This window comes from Triturus cristatus, chromosome 3_2, assembly GCF_964204655.1.
Source record: "Triturus cristatus chromosome 3_2, aTriCri1.1, whole genome shotgun sequence".
In the NCBI taxonomy this organism is placed as follows: domain Eukaryota; kingdom Metazoa; phylum Chordata; class Amphibia; order Caudata; family Salamandridae; genus Triturus; species Triturus cristatus.
The window spans coordinates 82,772,260-82,795,428 of record NC_140584.1 but is presented as its reverse complement, the minus strand read 5'-3'; the positions used below and the strand labels follow the sequence as shown (position 1 = coordinate 82,795,428).

The 23,169-nt window shown below is 44.7% G+C and overlaps 1 protein-coding gene across 2 annotated transcripts in view; it reads left to right on the top strand.

Moving 5' to 3' along the window:
* Window positions 1-23,169, top strand: part of CLASP1 (cytoplasmic linker associated protein 1) — a 1,312,099-nt gene that overhangs the window by 964,185 nt on the left and 324,745 nt on the right. For both annotated transcript variants that reach the window (XM_085647275.1, XM_085647274.1), the window contains one exon: window positions 10,911-11,054. In XM_085647275.1, the coding sequence (XP_085503401.1) occupies window positions 10,911-11,054 (144 nt within the window). The remainder of the gene's footprint in view (window positions 1-10,910; window positions 11,055-23,169) is intronic.

Sequence of the window (23,169 nt, the reverse complement as noted above, 5' to 3'; positions counted from 1 at the left end):
ACCAGTGTAAAGACAAAACAATGGTATCTACTTGTCAACATCCAGAAACTTGTTAGGCACATTTCTGTTCCCTAATACAGCTTGAATTTTTATTTCTCTTTTCTGCTGTTTTGTTGGGACTAAGGTAAGTAGTTGTGTTATACTGATCTCTTAAATAAATCGGTAGACTAGAACTGCAAAACACACACCCAGTTATGGATTTTGTGCAAAAGTATGACTGACACCTTTCCTGCACGGTACCAAGCACACCCATGATGAAATGTTAGAATTGTAGCACTTAGAAAATGCAAGACCAACAATCATAGACAGTAGGGTGGTAACAACGCCACTGGCACCAGATGAGGATCTAGTGCTGGTTCTGATGTCTGAACCTGAACCGATTTCAGCCGAAACCTGACTGGTGTCAAGCTATAGAATTACTAAAGCACAACCAGTCGCCACAGCTGGACTCTGATCTTATATGTCTACTAGAGCGGATGCACCATCAGAGGCTTCAGTGTCCATACCAAAGCTTGCCATCACCCCGAGATGTTGATGGTGGGATTGGGAGGATTTATATACAGTGGTAATCTGACAGACAGCTGTGGTCTTACCCCTATAAGCGCTCTCTATTCAGATAAAGATAAATGTCTTGATGGAAATCTTACAGCCTGGGCCAGCCACATCTGAGTCCTGACCCCTTTATATTGAGGCCTACATTGACATGTAAATAGGCACCTAGTTAAAGCCCTGCAGTGAATTGGCAGGTGGCCAGATGTGACAGACTGGCGCCTCACAGCCTTGATTTTCTCACTAAACATCCTTGAAGCACAGAGGAGCATATACACTTCCAAACACAGTTAAACACTTGGCTATTTCCTAGATAACTGTACGACCAGCATTCCGGCAGCACAGCCCAGAAAACAGTTGCACCCTCAAGCACAATCCTTAGCTTTTAACCCAAAAAATTGCAAACAACTCAACCAGAAAACTGCTTTCATTATGCAAGTAAGCAAAAAAAGGCCTTACCTATGGATCGCCGTGGCATTATATAGTTATGTTCTTCCAAATATATGAGCTGTGGCTGACAATGCTACTAAAACCATGATACGCAGTGGTCAGCAACAAATTGTAACTTATACCTATTCAATTCTCATAAGATATAGCTGCTTTGAGGGTTGTCCATCACCTCACTGTACATCCTAGAATCACAAAATAAACCGGCATGGAAAATCTGAAGAGATCTGTCATACATTACTGGACAATGTTGGAGGCCTTTAATATAGTCCATTCACTGCAGGTCCCATATATCTACATAAGCTGACCATTTCTGTACATCTTAGATAGACGCGCAGATCTAGGATGATAATAAAAAATGTTAATCTCAACCGATCTCTCCACTTCTCTCTACCTCCAACTATGCCAGCTCAGGTCCACAATTGTACACAAAATCTCAGATTGGACAACCCAGTGCAGTGACCAGATAAGCACACTGTATCAAATAAAATTCCATAAAGGGACCTTCAGAGCTGTTTCAAAGCTATCAGCTTGCTGAAAACTATAAAGCTGAGCGTCTGTCTCTTACAATTCATCATCCAACACATTGCTATGCGCTGCGTCCCACAGCACAATCGCACCTCAGTGGTCATCATTCATGACATGAAACACATGGAATCAAAACAAAAAACAACATCCTTCCAGCTACACACACTCCATTGTGTAGCATGCTTCTCATGTGGGCAAACGCTTCAGTGCCCCACATAGGAGTAGTAAGTGCTATATAAATGCAAGAATACAATACTATACCTATGTGAGCGTGGCTGTTCAGGCTTGAAACTGCAAGGGAAACTCCTATGTATTTCCCATGATTCTTCCGGATAGGGAGTCTAGGAGGATTGAGGCATTTGGAAAATCAGTGTTCCTCTCAGCCAGCCTAGTATTGAAATTGGTAAATGCAGTCTGCTTATTTGGCTAATATACACATGTTACATGGCTAGCAAGATCTGGTCAGCGGGTACCGGAAGACTTTAGGTATTAAGACAATAAGATATACTGTATGGTTAGAAAAGAAAATTTTTATCCAGTAGCTAAAGCAGCGACTTCCACTGAAGAAAAAGTAGTTATTTAAGTGTTTTACATTATGTTCTGTTAGCAGAAGCCGTTTGCCCCCTTGTGGGTTGTTTCATGGCTAGTCTATACTTGGCAAGACATTTGGCTTAGAGCCATACTGGAGCTACTTCAAAATCATTCTGACCTCATGCCCTCTACAGAAACATTGCGCGTAGCATATTGACTTGAGCAGAATTATCATCTGTTTAACCAAACTTAAACTTTAAATGTGTGGGATAATATCTGGGTTGCCATCCATTCTTCCAGTTCATTCTGCTACTTGGGTCGAGCAAAAATAGACAGCGGAAGCTGTCTGGTTGCAAAATATATATTGTGGACTTACCAAGAACATACTAGAGCTTGTACTCTGCCCATTGCTTACCATTGGTTGGTGTTTCTGTCACTCCTATTTGCTTGCTTTGTTTCCTTATTTCAGCCTATCCATCTTGTATTTGTCTCTCCTCTGGAGCTTAGCCTCTTTATCATCTCACTGATTGGCTGGCTTCTATCTTTCCACTGCTTACTTTTTTATGCAACAAACATTTTAAGTTTACAAAAAGAGGAAGGCATTACATCGTGCCCGGTAACAAAACTGTAACAAATTAATCACATGAGAATCCCATTAATGTTTCAGTATCTAACATCATAACGTCACCGATCTGCAACATGTAACACCCACACACCCCAAATGCAAAAGAGGGAACACTACAAGACTGTGAAACAAAAACAGTTAGACCGCTCAACTCCACCCTCCAGATTGTACTACAAGGAATTAGTTCACACAGTATATCAGCCCACTGAGCTCACCGCAAAGGTGACAAATATCCAGAATGCTCCAGGCAAAGAAAAAAAAGCCTACTCTTCAGTAGTTTCTCAAACAAATTCAGTGCACGCCATTGTAGTGGAAGTATAGTATTCGGGAGGCCCCAATATATAGTGGCTACAATTTAGTTGCAATGCCCAATGGCATGCCATTCATATTGCTAGTCAATTGTCCCATGGCCAGAAGTGTCCATAGTCTGTGATACCATTGTGAGGGAGGCGGGTCTCCCTTTTCTTCCAGTCGACAGCTGTTATTAGCTTAGCTGCTCCCAAGCAATGCAAGACCATGTGCTAATGAGTTGTAAACATCGCTTTCATTGTAGTGGCCTTTAAACCAAGCAATAAATCCTCTAGCAAAAAAGGGCACTGGTACCCCAGGATTTCTTTTGGCAAGCGGCCACCCCCTCCCAAAAGGGGCATACCAAAGGACAAGCATTCCAAATCATCCCTGTTAGGGTTGGAATGTGGAAATATTGAATGCAGATGAGAAGCCAAACCAAGTTTTGTAATGAATCTCTCTCCCTGTCAAAGATATTGGGGACTAGTGGATATCCCTGCCCTGTTGTTCCCACTGTTTTGGTGCTACCGGAGTATTCATGATTCGTTTCCAATCTTTGATGTGGTGCCAGCTCTGGGCAGTCTCTTGTGCAAGCTAAATTTGTTACCAATTAGTAAGGGTACCCTTGAAGCCCACAAGTTTTGGAAACAAATCTTCAAGCGCCGGTTTCAATCAATCAATCAATGAGCTTGGACTTGTAAAGCACAGCATCTGATAGAGACATCTAGCCGCAGATTCCTTAACTTAGAATATCTCCCCAGGCATCAGACTTGATCCGTAAAATCTTTTTTCCCCAGCAATACCCCTGCACGCTGGGAGGTGGAATCGCCCGGCTCCGTCCTGACGTCGTCCACTGAAGTAACGTCAATGGAGCCATATAAGCCACTCCCGGCGTGCTGACGTCAGTTTTCTTCTTTTCCGCGTCCTAACGCGGATCCGGAAAAGTAATACCTCGGGCCTGTTATTGTGTTTTTTACCGGCCTTTTCGACGCTTTTCGCGTCCAGGAACAGTATGTTCGATGCCCTTGTGGCCTTCAACCGTGCCGGTCCTGCTCGCGACGGATGTCAGCGACGGACCCTCAAGAAATCTGTATATGGTGCTTAGTAGAGCACCATGACTCTGTGGAGTGCGACGTTTGCCGCCAGCTGCTGCCGCAATCACTGCGGGAACGCAGCATGAAGCTGCTGTCTGCCGGATGCCGCTGCAGACCTCCTTCTCCAGTGGAGTCGTCCACGAGGCCGTCTTTTGCCTACCTCAGGTAAGCATTGCACCCCCCCCCCCCCCCCCCCCTCCTTCCCTGGCGTGCCTCCGGGTCCCACAGGGGGTGTAGGAACTCAGGTTGGGACACCACCGGTGGGTTTACCATCGGCTCCAACCGAGTGCCCTGACTCTGTCACCAGAGTCGCCAAAGGTAAGCATTTGCCCCCCCCCCGCCCCTCCCTGGCGCACCTCAGGGCCTCACGGGGGGGGGTAGGGACTCAGGTTGGGACACCGCCGGCGGATTTACCCTTGGCTCCAACCTAGTGCCATGACTCTGACACCAAAGTCGCCGCAACGTCGGGACACTGCCCGGAGGCGCATCCCACGAAGTCTAGCGTTTCCGTAGCGCCGTTGCACTGGAGGTGGCTGCGGCACGGTGCACAACACTGCTTCGGCATATTCTCTCCCCGCAGGTTGTACCTCTGGGAATGGAGAGTCCACGCCAGACTGACTCCGAGCGGTCGAGGCCTTTTCGGGGGTCGCCGACGCCGGCTCTACTCGGACGGTCGGGACCTTTTCGGAGGTCCCCGATTCCACTCGAAGTTTCAAGGCCTTTTCGGAGGTCGCCGGCTCGACTCGCAGGGTCGAGGCCTGTTTGGAGGTCGCCGGCTCGACTCGAGGAGTGAAGGCCTTTTCGGAGGTCGCAGACACCGACTCGGCGAGTCGGGCCTCTTCGGAGGTCGCTGACGCAGGCTACACTCCAGGGGTCGAAACCTTTTAGGAGGTCGCCGGCTCATCTCGGGCGGTCGATGCCTGTTCGGAGGTCGCCGACGCTTGCTCCTCCGCTGGTCAGGGCCCTTTCGGAGGTCTCCGATGCCAGCTCGACATCGCCTTGACGCCGATCGACGCCGGTGCCGTCTCCGGCTTTGATTGGTGGGTTCATCACCCCCTGAGTCCCTTCACTGCTCTCTGTTGCAGGCGCCAATGGAGCATTGGCCTACTCATCCTGCTGCTGATACTCTGTCAGGGCTGTTTGCACGGCTGTAGACATTTTAAGAATTGAGCCGCCCTCAGCCTCTAGTCCTTCGGAGTCTTTGCTGGATATTCTCCACCAGGGCGCGGGGAGCATGGAACCATTGTTACCTATTGCGGAGTCATTGTTTGACATCCTTCTCGGAACGTGAACAAGGCTCTCCCCGGGGGACCCCGTGGATCGTGCCGTGGCACGTCTCCATCGGCCGGCTCCCAATGACCCCGCCTGTTTGACCCTCCATCCTGGAGCTGGAGGACTTGTGCTTCAGGCAGCTCTCTGTCACTCCTGGTCCGTTGCATCCTCCCACTCTGGAGTCTCGGTGGTTGGATTCATTTGGCCGCGATGTGTTTGCATCCGCCAGCTAGGGACTCCGGTCCCTCAACACGTTGTGTGTATTTGCTCGGGCTACGGTTGCCCTTTAGGACGCTGTTGAACGGCCCCTCCACTCCTTGCCGGAGAACTCTTGTGCCGATCTGGTCCGCCTAATCAGTGATGGCCATGATGTAGCACGCTTTTCAATTCGGTCTGCCATGGACACCACAAACTCTATGGGTCGTGCTAGGGCCAAGTTGGTTGCCGTTCTCCATTTTGGTAGACGGTGTTGGTAATTGGCGGTGTAGACTTTTGGCGCCTGGCTTCTGTCTGTGCCTTCTCTCAATCCTTTATGGGTAGTCTTTTGGTCTATGTTTCCGCCTGTTTCACAGGAGACCAGGATTCTTCCCCCTTGGGGACCTCTTGTTTTTGCTGCATTCTTACCTGTTACGCAGCACACCGGTGCCGTGGTACCGCTTGTATGACTCCCCTAAGTAGGATTTCGTCACTCCACGTATGTGTGGCGACATTCCTGCCTCTTTATGTGTATATAGTGGATTCTACATGCCGCTGGGGCGCTCGCTTACTAAGTCTTTTTGCCTTGGGGTCAGATATTCTTGCTTACTCTTCCTTCGGGATAGTGACCTCTATGTGTTCATAGCTTTGCAGGTTCTCCACTCACTGTGGTGCCTTTTACTTTGTTTGGCTGCATGCCTACCTCCTGAGCTTTTGCTCAATGGTGGCTACTCTGTCTCTGTTGGCACTATGCTCTTGGTTCGGCCCTGCCACTGTTGTCACATGTCCTAGGGGGTACACATTTTTTCTTACACTCACAGGCCTCCTGCTGCTGCTCCTGTGCTTGGGCGGACAGTCTCCGACTGTCCCCTGTTTCTCGTGGCTTCCACTGTGGTATGTGTTGAGGCGGTATGCTCTACCGTTGTCATGTTGTTTTGACCCTTGGAACTTCGTTCCTCTTGGATTATAGGGACCGGTGCTGGAATCCTTCTTTGAAGGTCTCACTGCATTGTTTCTTGCGTTAGCACAGAACTTCTAGTTCTGATTTCCTTTCGTCTGTGTCTGGGCGACAGAGGTCTCACACCGTCCCTCGTAGGATTTGGTGTCTTTACCATCCCTTGTTCATGCTCCTTAAGGTGAATCATGGGTCTGATGTCCGTTGTCCTGGCATTGCGGTTTCCACCGTATTTCGTCAGCAGTTGACGAATATGTTCTCCTGGTACTTGGTGGTTGTTTCGCAGACCCTCCTACTATGGGGTATGGCTTTGGTATCTATTCTAAGTTAAAGAATCTGCGGCTAGATGTCTCTATCAGATGGAGTAGTTACTTACCTTTGGTAACGATATATCTGGTAGAGACACAGTCTAGCCGCAGATTCTTTAACGCCCGCCCATCCTCCCTGCTCTGCTCTTCCTTTTCATATGGTGATTTTCCACCTAGCCCCCACCTTCTGGTGGCCTTGGTCTTCCGGAGGTGTACTCTCGCACCTCACTCTGGGGTAGGGAGTGTTCTCCTGTGTGGGGCCCTTTGGCTCTCCACTCCGTCCACGTTTTTAGGTGGTTAAAGTCTAACTTTTCACTGCCTTCTCAAGTTGTGCCATCTGTGTTCTTCATGTGTCCAGTTATTCTGTTCTTTATTCCCTCCCACCGCCTGTGCCTCCTTCTTTCTATGGCAGTCGGTTGGGTTGGGTTCTCTTTGGTGCTACAGTCTTTCAATCTCTGGAGGGTGTGTGTTGTGAACTTTCCTGTGGTCGTTCACTCCTAATCACTTGTCTTGCATCCTGTTGCTTCGATATTGTGGTTCTTTCATTTCCCTCCTGTGGTGACGAGCAGTGCCTGGCTTGTCATGTCTTTTGTGCCGCAGCCGTTTCCCCCCCCTCGAGGTGGGGCACGACTTGGCAATTTGTTGGGCCCTTGCTTGCAGCAAGTGCTCTGTGAGCTCCCTTCAGTCCCTCTGGGTACTGGGTGCTTTTCTACTTCCTATTGTTTATCCAAATGGTTCTTCTCTCATTTTCGTGTTACTTATCGTTGTTTTTTCAACGATGTTGCTCTTCTTTAATACACACTGCTCCTATGCTATCGCAGTTTTTTGCATGGCTCCGCGTTGTGGCGCGGAAAAGGTTTCTGTAGAAAACTGACGTCAGCACGCCGGGAGTGGCTTATATGGCTCCATTGACCTCACTTCCGTGGACGACGTCAGTACGGAGCTGGGCGATGTCACCTCCCGGCGTGCAGGGGTATTGCTGGGGAAAAAAGATTTTCCGGATCCAGTCTGACGCCTGGGGAGATATTCTAAGTTAAGGAATCTGCGGCTAGACTGTTTCTACCAGATATAACATTACCGAAGGTAAGTAACTCTTCCTACTCACGTGCGAGGGTGTCCAGGCGCTGGGTTCTTGCTGTTATAAGTCAAAAAGCCAGGTCTTGAGTCGCTTTCTGAATTCCAGGAGAGAGGATGATGTTCGGAGGTAAAGGGTAAGGTCGTTTCTGGAATTGGGGGTGAGATAGGAGAAGGATCGTCCTCTACTGGGGCTTCTGCAGATGCGGGGGTGTGTGTGCAAGAACAACGGAGCGCAGGTGTCTGGAGGGCTGATGGAAGTTCAGGCGGTGATTGTTGTAGGCTGGTCCTTACTTGTGGAGAGCATTATAGGCGTGTGTCAACTTCTTGAATTGGCATCTTTTCTGGTTCCTGAGGTAGGGGGTGCTATGGATCCATATGGGGAGGTCGAAGATGAGTGGTGCAACTAATGTTTTCTTTGTGAATGAAGGCGATGCTGGCTCCGTGTTTCTTGGTGCGGTCCCAGTGTATCATCTTGTAGCCGTTGTGTGTTGCAGTGGGGATATAGGAGGGTTTGAGTCAGGTCTCTGTAATGAAGATCACGGCGCGGGTGAGGGTGGTGATGGTTTCCCAGATTTCAGAGGCATGTTTGCGGAGTGATCAAGTGTTGAGTAGGAGACAGTGGAGTCGTTTTGGAGCGGTCAGGCTTGTTGAGGTGGGTGTAGCGAGTGTTCCCGTGAGGGAGGGCGGTCCTGTGTTGCAGGCGAAGTGGCAGTGGCAGCAGGGAAAAGGTACTACTGTTGATCAATGCAATGCAGCAGTTGTTATTGACGAATCTGGAGTCAAGGGATTGGAGTATCTGTGGGTAGCCGAAGGACAAGGATTTCTGGCGCTAGGTACAGTCCAGGCATGGACAGTCGCAGACAGGCTTGCCTTTGACTCTTTCCCTGGTAAACTAGCTGAAGACAAATCTGAAAATCACTGCAGTTAACATGTTATGAAATTGGCCTAATCGCAGTAACTCTTCAAACAGTCCTCCCATTGTCTAAACTTTCAGCTTCTATGCCTAGTTCCAAACTGTTTACTGCCCACACACCCTCGATGTGTATCTTATTACGCATACATCTTCATCCCATAATACTGCTTTCAACCGCTCAAAAGATTAAGCTTCTAGTGATCGTGGGCAGAGGGAGAGACCAATGCTTACCAATATCTTTTCTGTTTTTAAATCTGTGCAACAGTGATGTGCTGCAATTATTGCCTTAAAGCTGCCAGATAGAGGTATTGGTGGGGTTCACAACTTTTCCCTAAATGTTCACCGCTCTTATTAGGACAGCTCTTTGAATGTTAAAGTGAGCTAATGCGTTCTTATATCATATTAACAATTGCATCCACAACTTGAACCTCTCTCAACCGTAAGACAGCTGGTGTGAAACAAACAAGACACCATGTTTTTAGATCTCGTTTAAAGACAGCTTTTTTTTTTTGGGCCAGCCATTTTTATTTTTTTAAATCCTAATAAAAATGCATATATTTTTATACATGGGTTTTTTTCAGCCCTCTTTATTTAGAAGTTCCATTGGTCTGTTGAAGTGGCACTGACTTTCACATTTTGCCTCTGCTCACCACATCATACAGCAAGGAGTAATGGGATTGCAAACTTAAGCAATTGGCTTGTCATACTTTGTGTGATGGCATTTTACTTCCGCACATATGCATTAGCCCACTCCAGTGCATGTCATGGATAGTAAGCCAAACTTTGTTTTTATTCCTTTTTTAAATTGATGTTTTAATTGGTCCTTTTGTACTTTCTTTGCAACTATATACACACTTCCTTATGACCGTGGTACTTTCTTACTTTTACACCTACTATATACGTTTACAAAAAAAGCTCCTCCCCCCACCCATCTGTATTTTTTATTTTATTTGCACCCACATTGCTTCTCCCACCAGCTCCTACTTTGCCCCCAACCCCTTGCTGATCTATCACTTTTCGTTATTTATTTTTTGCATGCATGGCCCAGCATCTGCCAGGTTGCTCCGCAGTACAGAATGCATTTTGTGCTAAAAATATTTGTCTTTATTTGACCTTTAACGTGGTGTTTGCCATCTTGGATCAGTAAATAAAAATAGCAAAGAAAATGTGCGTTCTTCATGATGCATGCACAGGTATACACCAATATTCATCTGCATTCCAGTGGATTGACGCTGGCCACATTGTTACTGTTTTTTCACCATGCTGCACAGCATCAGTGGAAGGCAATTAACTTTTTCCGGATGCTGCTCAGCAAGGATAAACTGCGTCTGCAAAGCTATTCGATCCAAAATGCAAGAAAAGTTGGCATTGTCAAGGCATGTAATAAAAAGAAAGAGCTCTCTTAAAGAAAAAAGTGACTCGTAACAGTTTTTCAGAGCTACACCTTTTCCACATTGTGTTACATTCTGTACCTTTGCTTTTCAGAATAATTTAGTGCAGTTAATTTGTGATACAAAATGGAAATTAAAATGGAGGAATGGATGGATGAAGGGGACTACTCACTAAGGAATTTGTGCATATTGGATAGTTCCGAACTGCCTGGGAAACAAGTCCTGTGAAGAATGGGAAGTTGTAATGTTACAGACTTCTCAAATTTGAGGGCACTGCTGTACACAATAGAGTTTCACACCAACAGATAATGTTTTATGCATTTAGCATTTTTGAACACTGGCACACGTAACTCAGTAAAACCAGGGGCGTAACACAGACCTCATATAGTATAAAACCTACAGATAGTGGTGATAAATGGGTGTCCGCCACTCTATCACAAGGATGATGTCATCAGTGATGTCATGAGTGATGCTACTGACCATGTCATGAGTGATGTAATATGTGACGTCATGAGCAGTGGATTGCGGGCGCGCGAGTTATAGTTATCTGAACTAACTATAACGGGGGAATTTCATTGGTTTTTTATGAGTGAAATATCCACCTAACTATAACATGTGTGAAACCTATGGTTTTTTCAGTGAAAATATATATATATATATATATACATACACTATTGTTTTCTGAGTATTCGGCATAATGAAGTGCAAATACTCTTTGTCTGTGTTTTGTTTTTTAGGCGGCGCAGGTAGCCTTAATTTCTCTATTCGAACTGAACACGCCGGAGTTCACCATGTTGCTTGGCGCCCTGCCAAAGGCCTTCCAGGATGGCGCCACCAAGCTCCTGCATAACCACCTGAAAAACTCCAGCAACAGCAGTGTGGTGAGTGAAGCCTCTTAGCCGCTAGAGGACCAAGACAACTGCCCCTTAAAGCAGCGGTGAAAGGGTGACTGGTATCACACTTCCACTCCATTTACTGTAATATCAGAGTAAGGATAGGTCAGAAAACAGCAGATTCTGTTTGGGCATATTTATGATTGAAAACCAAGTAACACAGCTTCAGCACACACCATGTGTTTGTTATCCAGCAATGACTTCAGTGCTCACCTCTGGTGCTTCCTTATACAGTTTAGCTCTACAGGGCTGTATTCTGAAGTTTATGTACTGGCCAGCTGGATGTTAAAAACGTTGTATTGTGTCATGATCGTTTTTTAGGATTAAGCACGTTGAAAGCAGAATGGGTCAGTTCCTGTAAATATTAGCAATTTGATTTTATAATTTGTTATCATTTTTAGCCATTAACTTCATTAGAATGGCCAACATGAATATCTTGTGATTACTCTAGACTGGCGAGAGAGCTAAAAGGTGTTTCTTGGGCAGATTTTTAAATCTATCCTATCTGGGCTGTTTTTCTATGAGCCAATTCCGTAATAATGTTACAATTGAAATGTTGTTAGCCACCAAGTCTATGTGTGGGAATACCTGGAAACAAGTCACCAAGGGGCATGCTGAAAAGTGGCAAGAGCAGGTTTTGAGTCTACACCCCCCTTTCACCCATCAACTCAACAATAGTTCAAATTTCTCCTTTTAACCGTTGTCCAAACTTCTGTTTTAGAAAGAAGATAGAACTATCCCCAAGTAAAGAATAATGCATTGTCACTTGAGAACAGCTGGGGTCCTGGGATTGTCTTCTTGGCTATCTTAGCAATTCAAATTTCAGTTGCCATTTCATGTTTTCACTTCCTTTAAGTGTACAGCCTCTTTTTTTTCTTTACAAAAACGTTTATCTTACCCCCTTCTTTTGTTCAGTTGCTGTTCACTCTTTATTTCCTGTCATCATACTGGCACCATTGGCAAGTTCTTTGTATATAGTTCGAAAATGGCTAGGAACGATGACAATGCAATATGTATAGTCTGCGTCTCAGGTTGTACACAATGGATAAGTGAACCATTTGCCTTCAGAAAAGTGAGATACTGAAAGTAAGGGAATCTTGCTACAGCCAACTGTCAGTCCTTAAGAATGCCTAGGGCTCTTCCTGAGATGACTTTGTCCACTCCACCAATGTCTAGCAAAAACAGTAGGGAACTGTATCCTATCGTGAATCTTACTGGGATAAGATTCGGCTTGCAGTAATGCCCAGATGTTTCAAAGGGCAGAAAGCATCCCTAGAGACGTCTGCCATAGCTCAGTGTTAATGAGTTAGCTTTAGATATGTTAAAAATTGATGGATCACTCTCTTTCAATGTCTTCATACTCCGTGATGACTTAAATCATCTGAATCTCTGGGATCCAGTTTTTGATGCTCATTATTATCAGGTAGAATCTACTCTACCTAGAACAATTCCAAGAGATTCTAGGCATCAGCTATAGGGTGCTGGAGTCGGGCCCAGACATAAAAACAGACTTGAAATACCAGGTCCATATGCTACTCCTCTCCACAAAGGAAGTCTCCTTGCAGGACACCTCTCACAAACCAGGCACATGCAGGGCCTTGATGCTCTCTACATAGGCCACATTGAGACTTGCTTTCTCCAGAGCATACTGCCAGGTGATCCTGTTGACTGAGTCCCTAATTTGCAACCTTACTTTGATTTCTCTCCATAAACTACCTCTCTATATTTACAGACATTATAGCTGGAGGAGTTGTGGCAATGCTGATCATTCCTGTAGCTTCTCCTCAGCAGGTAATATCTATAAATGTTTTGACAAAAAAAACTTCTTGAGTCTCATATCTATACTTCCTAAGTTTTGGAAGCTGCATAGGCTGCTTTCTTGCCCTTACAAAACTTTGCAAATAAAGGTTACCCTAGAAGTTATATGGTTTGATAAATTCTTTCTGTAGTGTAACATTCATTGATGGATGATGGAGAAACCATTCTTTACTATGTAGCTACTGTTATGTGTAAAACAACCGGGCAATGTCATACCCCGGAATAAGATCTTTGTAGCATGTGTTGAATGCAGATACACATGCTGTGCACACTCCTGCCATCTTGTATTAGGCTCGGACCCTGCAAGTTGTTTTCCTTCAGGAAATTTTATGGTCGGCGTTGTCATATCCCCTCCTCCTAGAGGTATTGCACGTGTACAACGGCTCCTTAGTTAGATTATTTTTTCTACCATCGGCTTGGATGGACTGCATCTGAGCTCTATAGTTTTGATGCGCATGGAGCCTGTGGGCGGAAAAAAGAGACTCACGCGATCGAACATCGTCAAAGAAAAACAACACATGAGTCTGATACCTGTTGGACTCGTCTACAGATTGAGTGCTCGCTTCAGAATTTTGTATTGTCGTCGTCCACACCCTTTGAGATTGTCCATCTCCAGGTAATGGAGGCAAAAAAGGAAAACTTATTTCGACTGTGCCCTTGATGCAGGGCCAAATACGCCTCTTCGATACTCATAAGGTCTTTAACCTGTGTTTATTACCGAAACACAACGAACAAGACTGTGCAGCTTTCAGCCTCTTCAAAAACAAGTAGACGTTGCGAAGCAGAAGAGATAGATGCCTAGAACATACCATGGAGATGACAGCAGAGGCAGATATTTTGCACGGAGAATCACACAGTGAGCGCGTGCTCGTCACCGAGACAATAGTGCAAGGTGGGGTAGTCATTGCCAGCCCCCACCAAGTCGCTTCTGACAAGTAGTGAGGAAGAAAAGTCTGAGATACAGGTCGAGGATCCCACGCTGAATACTCCGGTACCTGGGTCGGGATCGAAAATGAAGATGACATAAAGGGTCATGAGTACTATTAACTCACCCTGTGCAAAGACATTCTTACATACACCTCACCCTGAACACCACAGTGCGCCACAGCCCTTGGGCTTTGCTTGACATCAAGAGTATGCCTTGGAGCCAAGAACAGACAAGACTGCGCTCGATTCCAGTGTTCAACTCAATAGCAGACTTACTAAGCAAAACGCAACAGCAGGTACACGAGTGGGAAATCCACACTCAGGAACTATAAACTTACTTCCATCGGTGGGGGACACCAACTATAGATCTCTTCGTCACCATAGAAAACGCAAAATGACACAACTTTGCATCCCGACATTGACACCCCCAATCCAAGTGCAATGCTCTATGGATAAACTGGTCAGGTATCTTTGCATTCTAAAGAAAGCCAGACCAACCAAGGCCTGTTATGCAACAAAATGGAAATCGTTTGTCCACTACTGTGCTGCAAACAACATAAACACATCCAAACCATCTGAACAACAACTAGTATGTTATTTGTTACAACAGCAAAAACCACATTTAGCACATCTATATGTGTGCATCTAGCAGCAATCAGTGTACCTATAAAACAGAAAGAACCAATTTCTTTTCTGTATACCGGTCAAAAAACCATTCATGGAGGAACTAAAAAGTGTGATTACACCACGTACAGCTTCTGTACCAACATGGAACCTAAACATTATGTTAGCAGGACTATTAGCCACACCATTTGAACCAATACATAAATGCAAAATACAGTTCCTAACATGGAAAGTAGTATTCATTGTAGCTATTATATCACTACGGAGAGTTAGTGAAATATGTGCACTCACTATTGAGGAGCTTTACTTTCAAGTATTTAAAGGCAAAGTTCGCCTACACACAAACCCAAAGTTCTGCTGAAGGTCATATCACCTTTTCATTTAAATCAGACATTGGATTTAGCTGTTTTCTTTACAAAACCAGAAATGTTTGCAGTAAGAGCATTACATACCCTAGATATAAAACATGCTCTTATGTACTATGTGGTAAGAATAAAAACGTTCAGGAAAATACCACTATTTGTAGCCTTTTCAAACCCAGTAAAGCCAATCCAATATCAAAAGCAGGAATCACTAGATGGATAGTAAAATGCATTCAAATGTGCTACATCAAAGCAAAACAAACACTACCAACGATTCCAAGGGTTCATTCAACAAGAAAAGAGGCAGAATCATTAGCCTTTTTAGGATACATCCAGAAAACGGTCATTTGTAAAGCAGTAACATAGACAAATCCACACACTTTACCAAACACTATTGTGTAGATGGGCAATCCAGACAACAAGCACTGGTGGGACAAACAGTTCTATGCACATTATTCAAGCAAATGAACCATCTGATGCCTAAAGCTACAGCGAGAGGAGTACTGCTTTCCAATATATGCATATCATATGTATCTGCAGCCAACACATGCTACGCATTCTTACTCCATCAGTATGTTACTTACTCTATAAGCATCTATTTGTAGTGTGTAGAGCTGCAGATTCACATGCACCCTCCCTGGAAGGTATTAGATGGTAACACAAATACACAGGACTTTCAGCATGTTCAACAACAAATGCTAACTTAGCAGACTATATCCTCACTTCCCATATGGCAGAGAAAAAAACATTACAATCTAATATAGGAGCCATTGGACATGTGCAATACCTCGAGGAGGAGGAGATACAACGCACAACGAGGACCATAAAACTTCCTTGAGAAAAGCAACTTGCAGAGTCCGGGCCCAATACTAGATGGCAGGAGTTGTGCATAGCATTTTAATCTGCAGCACTACATGCTACAAATAGATGCTTACAGCTTAAGTAACATACTCCTTTGTGGGGATCATCAATGGAGGAGTCTTGATTTCCTGCCAGATCATGACACAGAAAAAGGTGGTGGACGTTACTTACAGTGTATCCTGTTATGGTGTCTCAGTGGTTAAATCCCATGGGTCTTAACCAGTTTTAACCAGGGAGTTTTCAGCCCTTGTTTATTTGGATAATTTGCTGATAATTAAATCACAAGACTGAAGAGGATGCTGGAGCAGAAGTTGAGAAATGATTGAGGCTGCAGTCCAGTGAAACATACATTCAGCTTTGCTTCAGTGGGTTCCCATCACAGTTGGCAACAGGAGCATCAATTGTACAGAAGGTTATGCCACAAGCAGAGATATCCATAGAAAACATGGCGTAGACAGCCACTAAGAAGCATCCAGTAACTCAAAGCAATGACTTCCACATTTATTCTCTGCATTTATCCATTCATGTGGAGAAATATCAACAAATAGTTTTCAGCATGGGAAAATATAACAAAAGATAGTTAGGTAATCCGTATTGTGTAAAATGGATAATCTCTTAAAATCAGACAATTTCTCCAAACATTCCACCTCAAATACAATCCATATCTCTCCATTCGAACCAGCTGGTTCAAGACGTATATTTACTCCAATGAAATAATGCAATCATAAATGTTTCAGAACCAGGAAAGTGCAGTGGCATTTACTTCAATGACCTCATGTTAGCAAGGAAGGGAGCAGAAAGGTGGTTGCAGAGCTTAAGATTCATAATTGTTTAACAGCCTGATTTATCTACAGGAAAGCAAAGATGAGTGAAAGCAAAGTGCACTTTTTCAAAGTCTGTGCCTCTGGTAGCAGCATTTCTTAGACAGTTTAAAAAATGCACCTAGCTATAGCTGGACAACTGACTGTTTAATTCTGACTAGAAATATCTGTAACTTTTCAGGCATGTCCTCCGACACCTGCATGTCCATATAAATTGCAGCAAGTCTTTATCTCTCTCAGTGCAGAGAATAAAATACCTTGGAGCTGTGTTGGATACAAGGAGATGATAAATGCTTCCTCAAAGGTTAGACTATCTTCTTTTCATCAGCCTTGTCTGTATATGCAATTCCTTCTAAATAGCTTTTATTTTGGTTGGAATACCATAAAAAGCACTATATCAAAATACAACAAATATAAAAGACCTTATAACAATGTATACAGAATTCTGCAGCATAATAAAACATAGCTAAAACTGGTATAAAAATAAAAGCCTTAATTCATTTGAAAACACTTATTCCTTTCTTTCTTGGTACAAGGTTCTCAGCAAACCGATCTCAGCTAACACCAAACACTATCAATTGTGATGTATCTGTTTTTTAAATTCCTAAAGCCTCTGAAAAAGTCCTAGTCCCCGAGCTTAGACACAGTGGTTAGACTTATTTTGTTCTCATTCTGGACATAAAAATAAAATGTGCGCAATATTTTCTTTGACATTCAGAGTTCATAAAGTTCAATTGGTTTCTCCTTCTGTTAATTGACCAGGAGACCATTTAACTATGATTGAGTTAATCTGAGAGTCTTGAAATTAAACTTCATGAAAAGTGTCTTTGCTAATTGGTGTCGTATGTCATCAAGATAAGTTTCAAAACTTGCCAGAGGCTTGAAGCTTAGGAATTGTGAGGAGACTCTTCGTCTTCCCATCCTAGGGTTGAGATGTGTCTTGTTTAATATAAATTCCCAGTAAACACACTTCAACTCATTCTTTAAACAGGCAGTCAGATAGCCAGGCTTGTTCCAGAAACTGCTCAGACCCAGTTCGCTGAAGCAGGTCCGCACGTGGCCGAACCATGGTAAAAAGTGAGTTGGTCATCCAGTTCCATAAGCTCCCTCTGCCTCTGTCCCTGTCTGTAGGGGATAACTTCATGTGTGACCCAAATTCCTATCCAATGTAATAATGGTCTCATACCAGTATCATAAAACAATGGGATCAAAGGTGTATTTTTAGGAAGACACAATAAAGTCTGAATTATTTTGTTTTCTCCCACAGCAAGGGAAATCGAATTCTCCCCCCCCCCCCCACCCCTGACCCCCCCCAATGGCCATGTATTTTGTCTTACTTATTTCAAGGCCCTTCAGTCTGCAATATTTACTAAAGCTATTGAGCAACCTTTGTAACCCCCTCGATATCTGCGAATGTAAGATTGTGTCATCAGCAAACATTAGTGGAGATATGGGGACGCCTCCTAATTTCAGTGAATCATGATTACATTTCTGCAGATAATGAACAATATTGTTAATGTATTATGAGATAGCATTGGTAAGTTCACTGTTCGGGTCCCAGCACACTTATTATCTTGATGGAGCCTGGTTATCTGTATCAAAATTCATTGGGTAGTTCTTGTTGTCTCAGTGTTTCACATAAAAGTCCCCTTGGCACTAAATGAAAAGCAGCTTTCAAGTCAGTGAAAGCAATATACAAATGTCCCGCCTTTACCTTGACCTATTTCCAGGCTATACTTAAGAGATTTATAAACCTGGTCGATCATGCTCAACTCTGATGTAAAACCTGCCTGGCATGGGTAAAGAATATCATTCTCGTCTATCTAATAGCTAAGTTTGTTCATGCAATTAATTTTTCAAGCATGCACCAGACCGGTCTAATGGATGCCACCCTGCATTTTTCTTATGTCGTATGCTTGACTGCAAGTGAGACCTATTGGAATGTATTGAAACCAGCGGTACCAGAAGTCTGGCAAAGGAAATGGTAACCAGATAATGACATGCTTACTTCTTAGTGAAATTGAAAAAAGTATGTTAGTGAGGTCTGTTTCCATAATTAATCTTCTCTTCATTAATTTGTGTTAGCTGTGTAAGCATGTGGAGCACACATTGGCCACTTGATTATTTAAGCACTCTGGCTAGATAAGTAAACATTTAGCACATTATTATTTTAGAATTGAAGGGAATCCTCATAGTCTTCATATTCTTTACATGCCTCAATACCTTAAACACTGTGCAGATGCATACAGACAACTGAACCCCCATGTTCACTGTAAAAAAAAAAAAAAGGATGGTTATGATCACAAGCCTGAACCTACTCTTTTGCCCACGTCTGCAGATTGCCTGAGTTCATCTTCCACATGGAAAATATAAGAGAAAGTAAATTTCCTTTACTCAGGAGCAAGTTGGTCATCATCCATAAGGCAGAAATATATTTTCAGTCCCTCCGTAAGTCCTCCCTGCAACATAAAAAAAGCAGAGGGCAGAGACTTCATAGTACATTTCTAGAGAGAATGGCCTTCTGAGTTAGTATGTACAAATTTCTATGCAGTTCCTAAAAGAGTCAGAAAAGGAAACCGAAAAAGAAGTAGGTCCGGAGGTATCTGAGTAAGCAGATCAGGGGGATCTGATTGCTCAGAATTGATCTGCTTACTCAGAAGCACCCAGATGGGTGTCATGCTTCATCATCGGGTAGTTCCTTGTTAGGCCGGTGCTACAATGCCCAACGGGCCCCTGGGAAGGCTCTTTGCCGGAGGTCTTTAAAATATAATCCTATGATGAACGTTGGTATAGGTGCTATGTATATGGATTGGTATAAGTGTGGTATAAAAATAACTAAATGTAGGGTATACCAGCCGGATAGCCAGAGGTTGTGTCACACCATCTGCAGTCAACAACACCAAATCTAACCTGGGGCTCTCTTAACAACTCCAGTTCATAGTATGAGTGCTGGATACCACCCCCCTCTCAGCACCTTTCCTCTGCCGCAAAGGATTGCTGACATACAGGAAATAATACCGCCCTTTCTACAAGGTGCACGAGTTCCAGTCCTGAAGGTCATGAGATTCCTAGGTCTGTTAGCTTCCTGCATCCTGCTAGTCATGCACATTGGCACATGAGGGCCCTGCCGTGGTGTCTTCACAGGCATTAGCTACAGTACAGGGTAGACCTGTCTGACTCAATCTTGATCTCCTGCAGCTCTCCAGCGGAAGTGGTTTGGAGGGGGAAATGAGGTAAACCTGATCTGCAGGATGCCCTTCACTTCTCTGCCAATCATGACTACGTTGGTGACAATTGCCTCCAACTTAAGGTGGGGAATTCACCTGGAAGCCAGTGCCCACAGCCTGAACAAGCTTTATCTTGCTAATCACGAGTGGTGTCTTCTGCTGGAAGTAGTCCAGAACATCTTTGCCCACTGTGGTACTCCTGAAGTGGACTTGTTTGCCCCCTTAGAAAATACTAAATCCCTCCAGTTCTGTGCCCTCCAGTATCCTTTGATGGGAGCCATAGGGACTTGTCTTTCAGTTGAGGTGGAACTTTCAGCTGCATTATGCATTTCCCCCAAACTCTTGATTCCATGTGTTCTGAGGAAAATCTGCCAAGACTGGACCCAAGTCATTTTCATTGCGCCAGATTGGCCAAGAAGGATGTTGTATGCAAACCTGCTGCTCTTTTCCACAAGCATCCCAGTTCAAGTTCCCATTCAGATCGGACCTCCTCTCCCAGTCTCTCCGAAGCCTCCACCTACATGCCTGGAGATTAAAACAAGACATCTGAGCTCCTTTCATCTGCCACTGGAGGTGGTTGAGGTTTTACTATCAGCCCTAAACAAACTCTGGTTAATATGGCAGATGGAGCAATTTTGTTCTGTGGTGCACTGATAGGAACATAGACGCCTTGCAGGCCAGGTTGTCTCACGTCTGCTGTTTGCTTTTTCTCTTGCCCAGAGGTGAGGTGTGCGATTAATTGTTTAAAGAGGCATGTAGCTGCACTGACGGTATTCCTCTGTTTGCCAGATCAGCCGTCCATTTTTAAAACTCCAACTGTGATATGTTTTCTAAAAGGTTGAATAATATGTATTCTCCAACTCCATTTGTTTTTCCCCATTGGGACCTTAATTTATTTTTTACTTTACTGATGGGGACTCAGTTTGAGCCCTTGCTTAGTTGTCCCTTAAACATGTTGACCGTGGGAAAAGTTTTTCTAGTGGCAGCTACTTCAGCCAGATGGGTTAGCAAATTACAGACTTTTAGTTTCCATCCTCCATTTACTTATTTTTACCAGGACAAGTTGGTGTTTTGAACCAGGGCAGCTTTCCTGCCGAAGGTGGTGACTCCCTTCCATCTATTTCAGCCCATCCCTATTCTGACTTTCTATCCCCTTCATCATCCTAGGAAGGAGGAAAAACATGGTGGTCACCTACATACCTGCATATTTCTCACCGACCCGCACCCCTCCTCGCCATCCCCCCTTTTGATGAGTTGTTGTAGAGAAAGTTAATAAGAATAACTACAACATCGCAAGGCTGGACAGACAATCGAACAAGAAGGGAGGAGGCATCGCCTGCATCTACCGCTCTAACCTTCTTGTCATGGAACTCTTGGTGGACACCACCGAATCCTGCGAATACCTCGCCCTCACTGTTTGCAGCAACTCCACCCTACTGTGCAGCCTACACATCTTTTACCACCACCCTGGCATGAACGACTCCTTCACCGACCACCTCATGGAAATCATCACAGCTAAGATTTCCACCAATGCTAATGATATTTTCCTAGGTGATTTTAACTTACACTGGAACGATCCCAAGGATCCACATGTCAACGCCATCAAAGACCTCCTGGCAGATCAAGCCTTGACCCAAGCCTGCTCACTGCCAGTTCACTCAAAAGGGGCCACCCTGGACTGGATCATCTGTCAAGCTCATCTCTATTGACCCATGCGACTGGTCTGACCATCATGCCATCACCTTCCATTTACCTGGCACCCACAAGACAAAAGCACCTCAACTGACAATTCCTAAACGTTGGATCAGAGACACCTAGAACTTGGACCTCAATGAACTTGAGGCCCGATGCAAATCTGACCACCCCCCCTCCTCCCCCCCCTCGCATATCACAACAGTCAGTGGCCTCAATGACCACTACTCTGCCCCACTTAAACTGAAAAGAACCCAAATCAAAGAAGAAACCCCTGGTTCACGGGATCCCTCAATAATGAGAGGAGAGCCCTCCGGCAAGCTTAAAGATCCCGGAGGCAGCACCCCTCTACCGCACATCTAAAACTCCTCTGCCAAGCCAGAAATGTCTACAACAGGAACATACTCAATTCGAAAAAAGACTTCTTCAGAACGGAACTAGAGAAAGCCAAGAACAGACCCCACAAGCTCTTCGAACTGGTCAAACACCAATCTAATAAACTGGCCAAAACATCAAAAGAAACCTCCAAATCTCTTATATCCTCAGAGGAATTCTCCTCTTCGCTGACAAAATCTTAGCCCTTGGAAACAAACACAGTTCCATCACACACCCTCAACCCCTTCGTGACCCGCCACCTCCCACCGCGTCGCACACTCAGGCTCCACCCAAAAATTATGCTCACTGGACTATCTTCAAAGTCTACGACGAAGACTCCATCTCTAAAATCCTTTCTACCTTAAACCCGAACAACCATTTTAATGACCCTCTACCCGCCAACTGCCTAGCTGCTGTCGCCCAATCCCTTATTCCCAGCTGGACTACAATAATCAACGCCTCCCTCCAGCAGGGAACGATGCCTGACTCTCTAAAAGCCACCAAGTCCTCCCCATTTTGAAAAATCCGTCGCTGAATCCAGCCTCCCCTGACCACTTCAGACCCATCTCCAACATACCACTCTAAGATAAAGTGTTGGAGAAATGTGTGCAACAACAACTAAGCCACCACATCAACAACTTTCGTTGCTTGATGACTTCCAATCCGGATTTAGACCAGGGCATAGCACCGAAACCACCATGCTCCATATCGTGGATGATGCCCTCTAAGCCCTTGACCAAGGCAAAACTTGTCTCCTAATCCTCCTGGACCTATCCTCGGCCTTCGACATGGTCAACCATGAAAAACTTCTCAAACGCCTCAAACTCAGGATGGGACTGGATGGCTCTGTTCTAGATTGGTTTAGGTCCTGCCTCCAAAACCGGTCACAGAGATTCCTAATCAACGGCAGCCTATCTTCACCATCCAAGGTCGGGGTCCCGCAAGGGTCAACCCTGTCCCCCACCCTTTCAACCTTTACCTAGAACCGCTTACCGAAGTATTACGCACAGCTAACATCTCCTATCATATGTACGCAGATGACACCCAGATCTACATCAAAACCTCTTCTCTCAAAGAGATTCTCTCCCTGAATGAAGCTCTGAAACTCACCGTCTAATGGCTCGCATCCAATCAACTTAAACTTAATGCAAAGAAAACAGAATTTCTCCTGATCTCCCCTCCCAACACCAACCTCGAGATTCAATCATGGAGTAAGGCTATAACAGCCTTAAATTGCCCACCGACCTTTGTGAACTCTGCTAAATCCCTGGGAATTACCCTTGGCAACAAACTGAACATGCGGGACTACATCAATTCGATGGCCAAAACAGCCAGATTCCACCTGAGCTACCTTTGGAAATTGAAACCCTTCCTCGATGCTCCCAACCTAAAAATG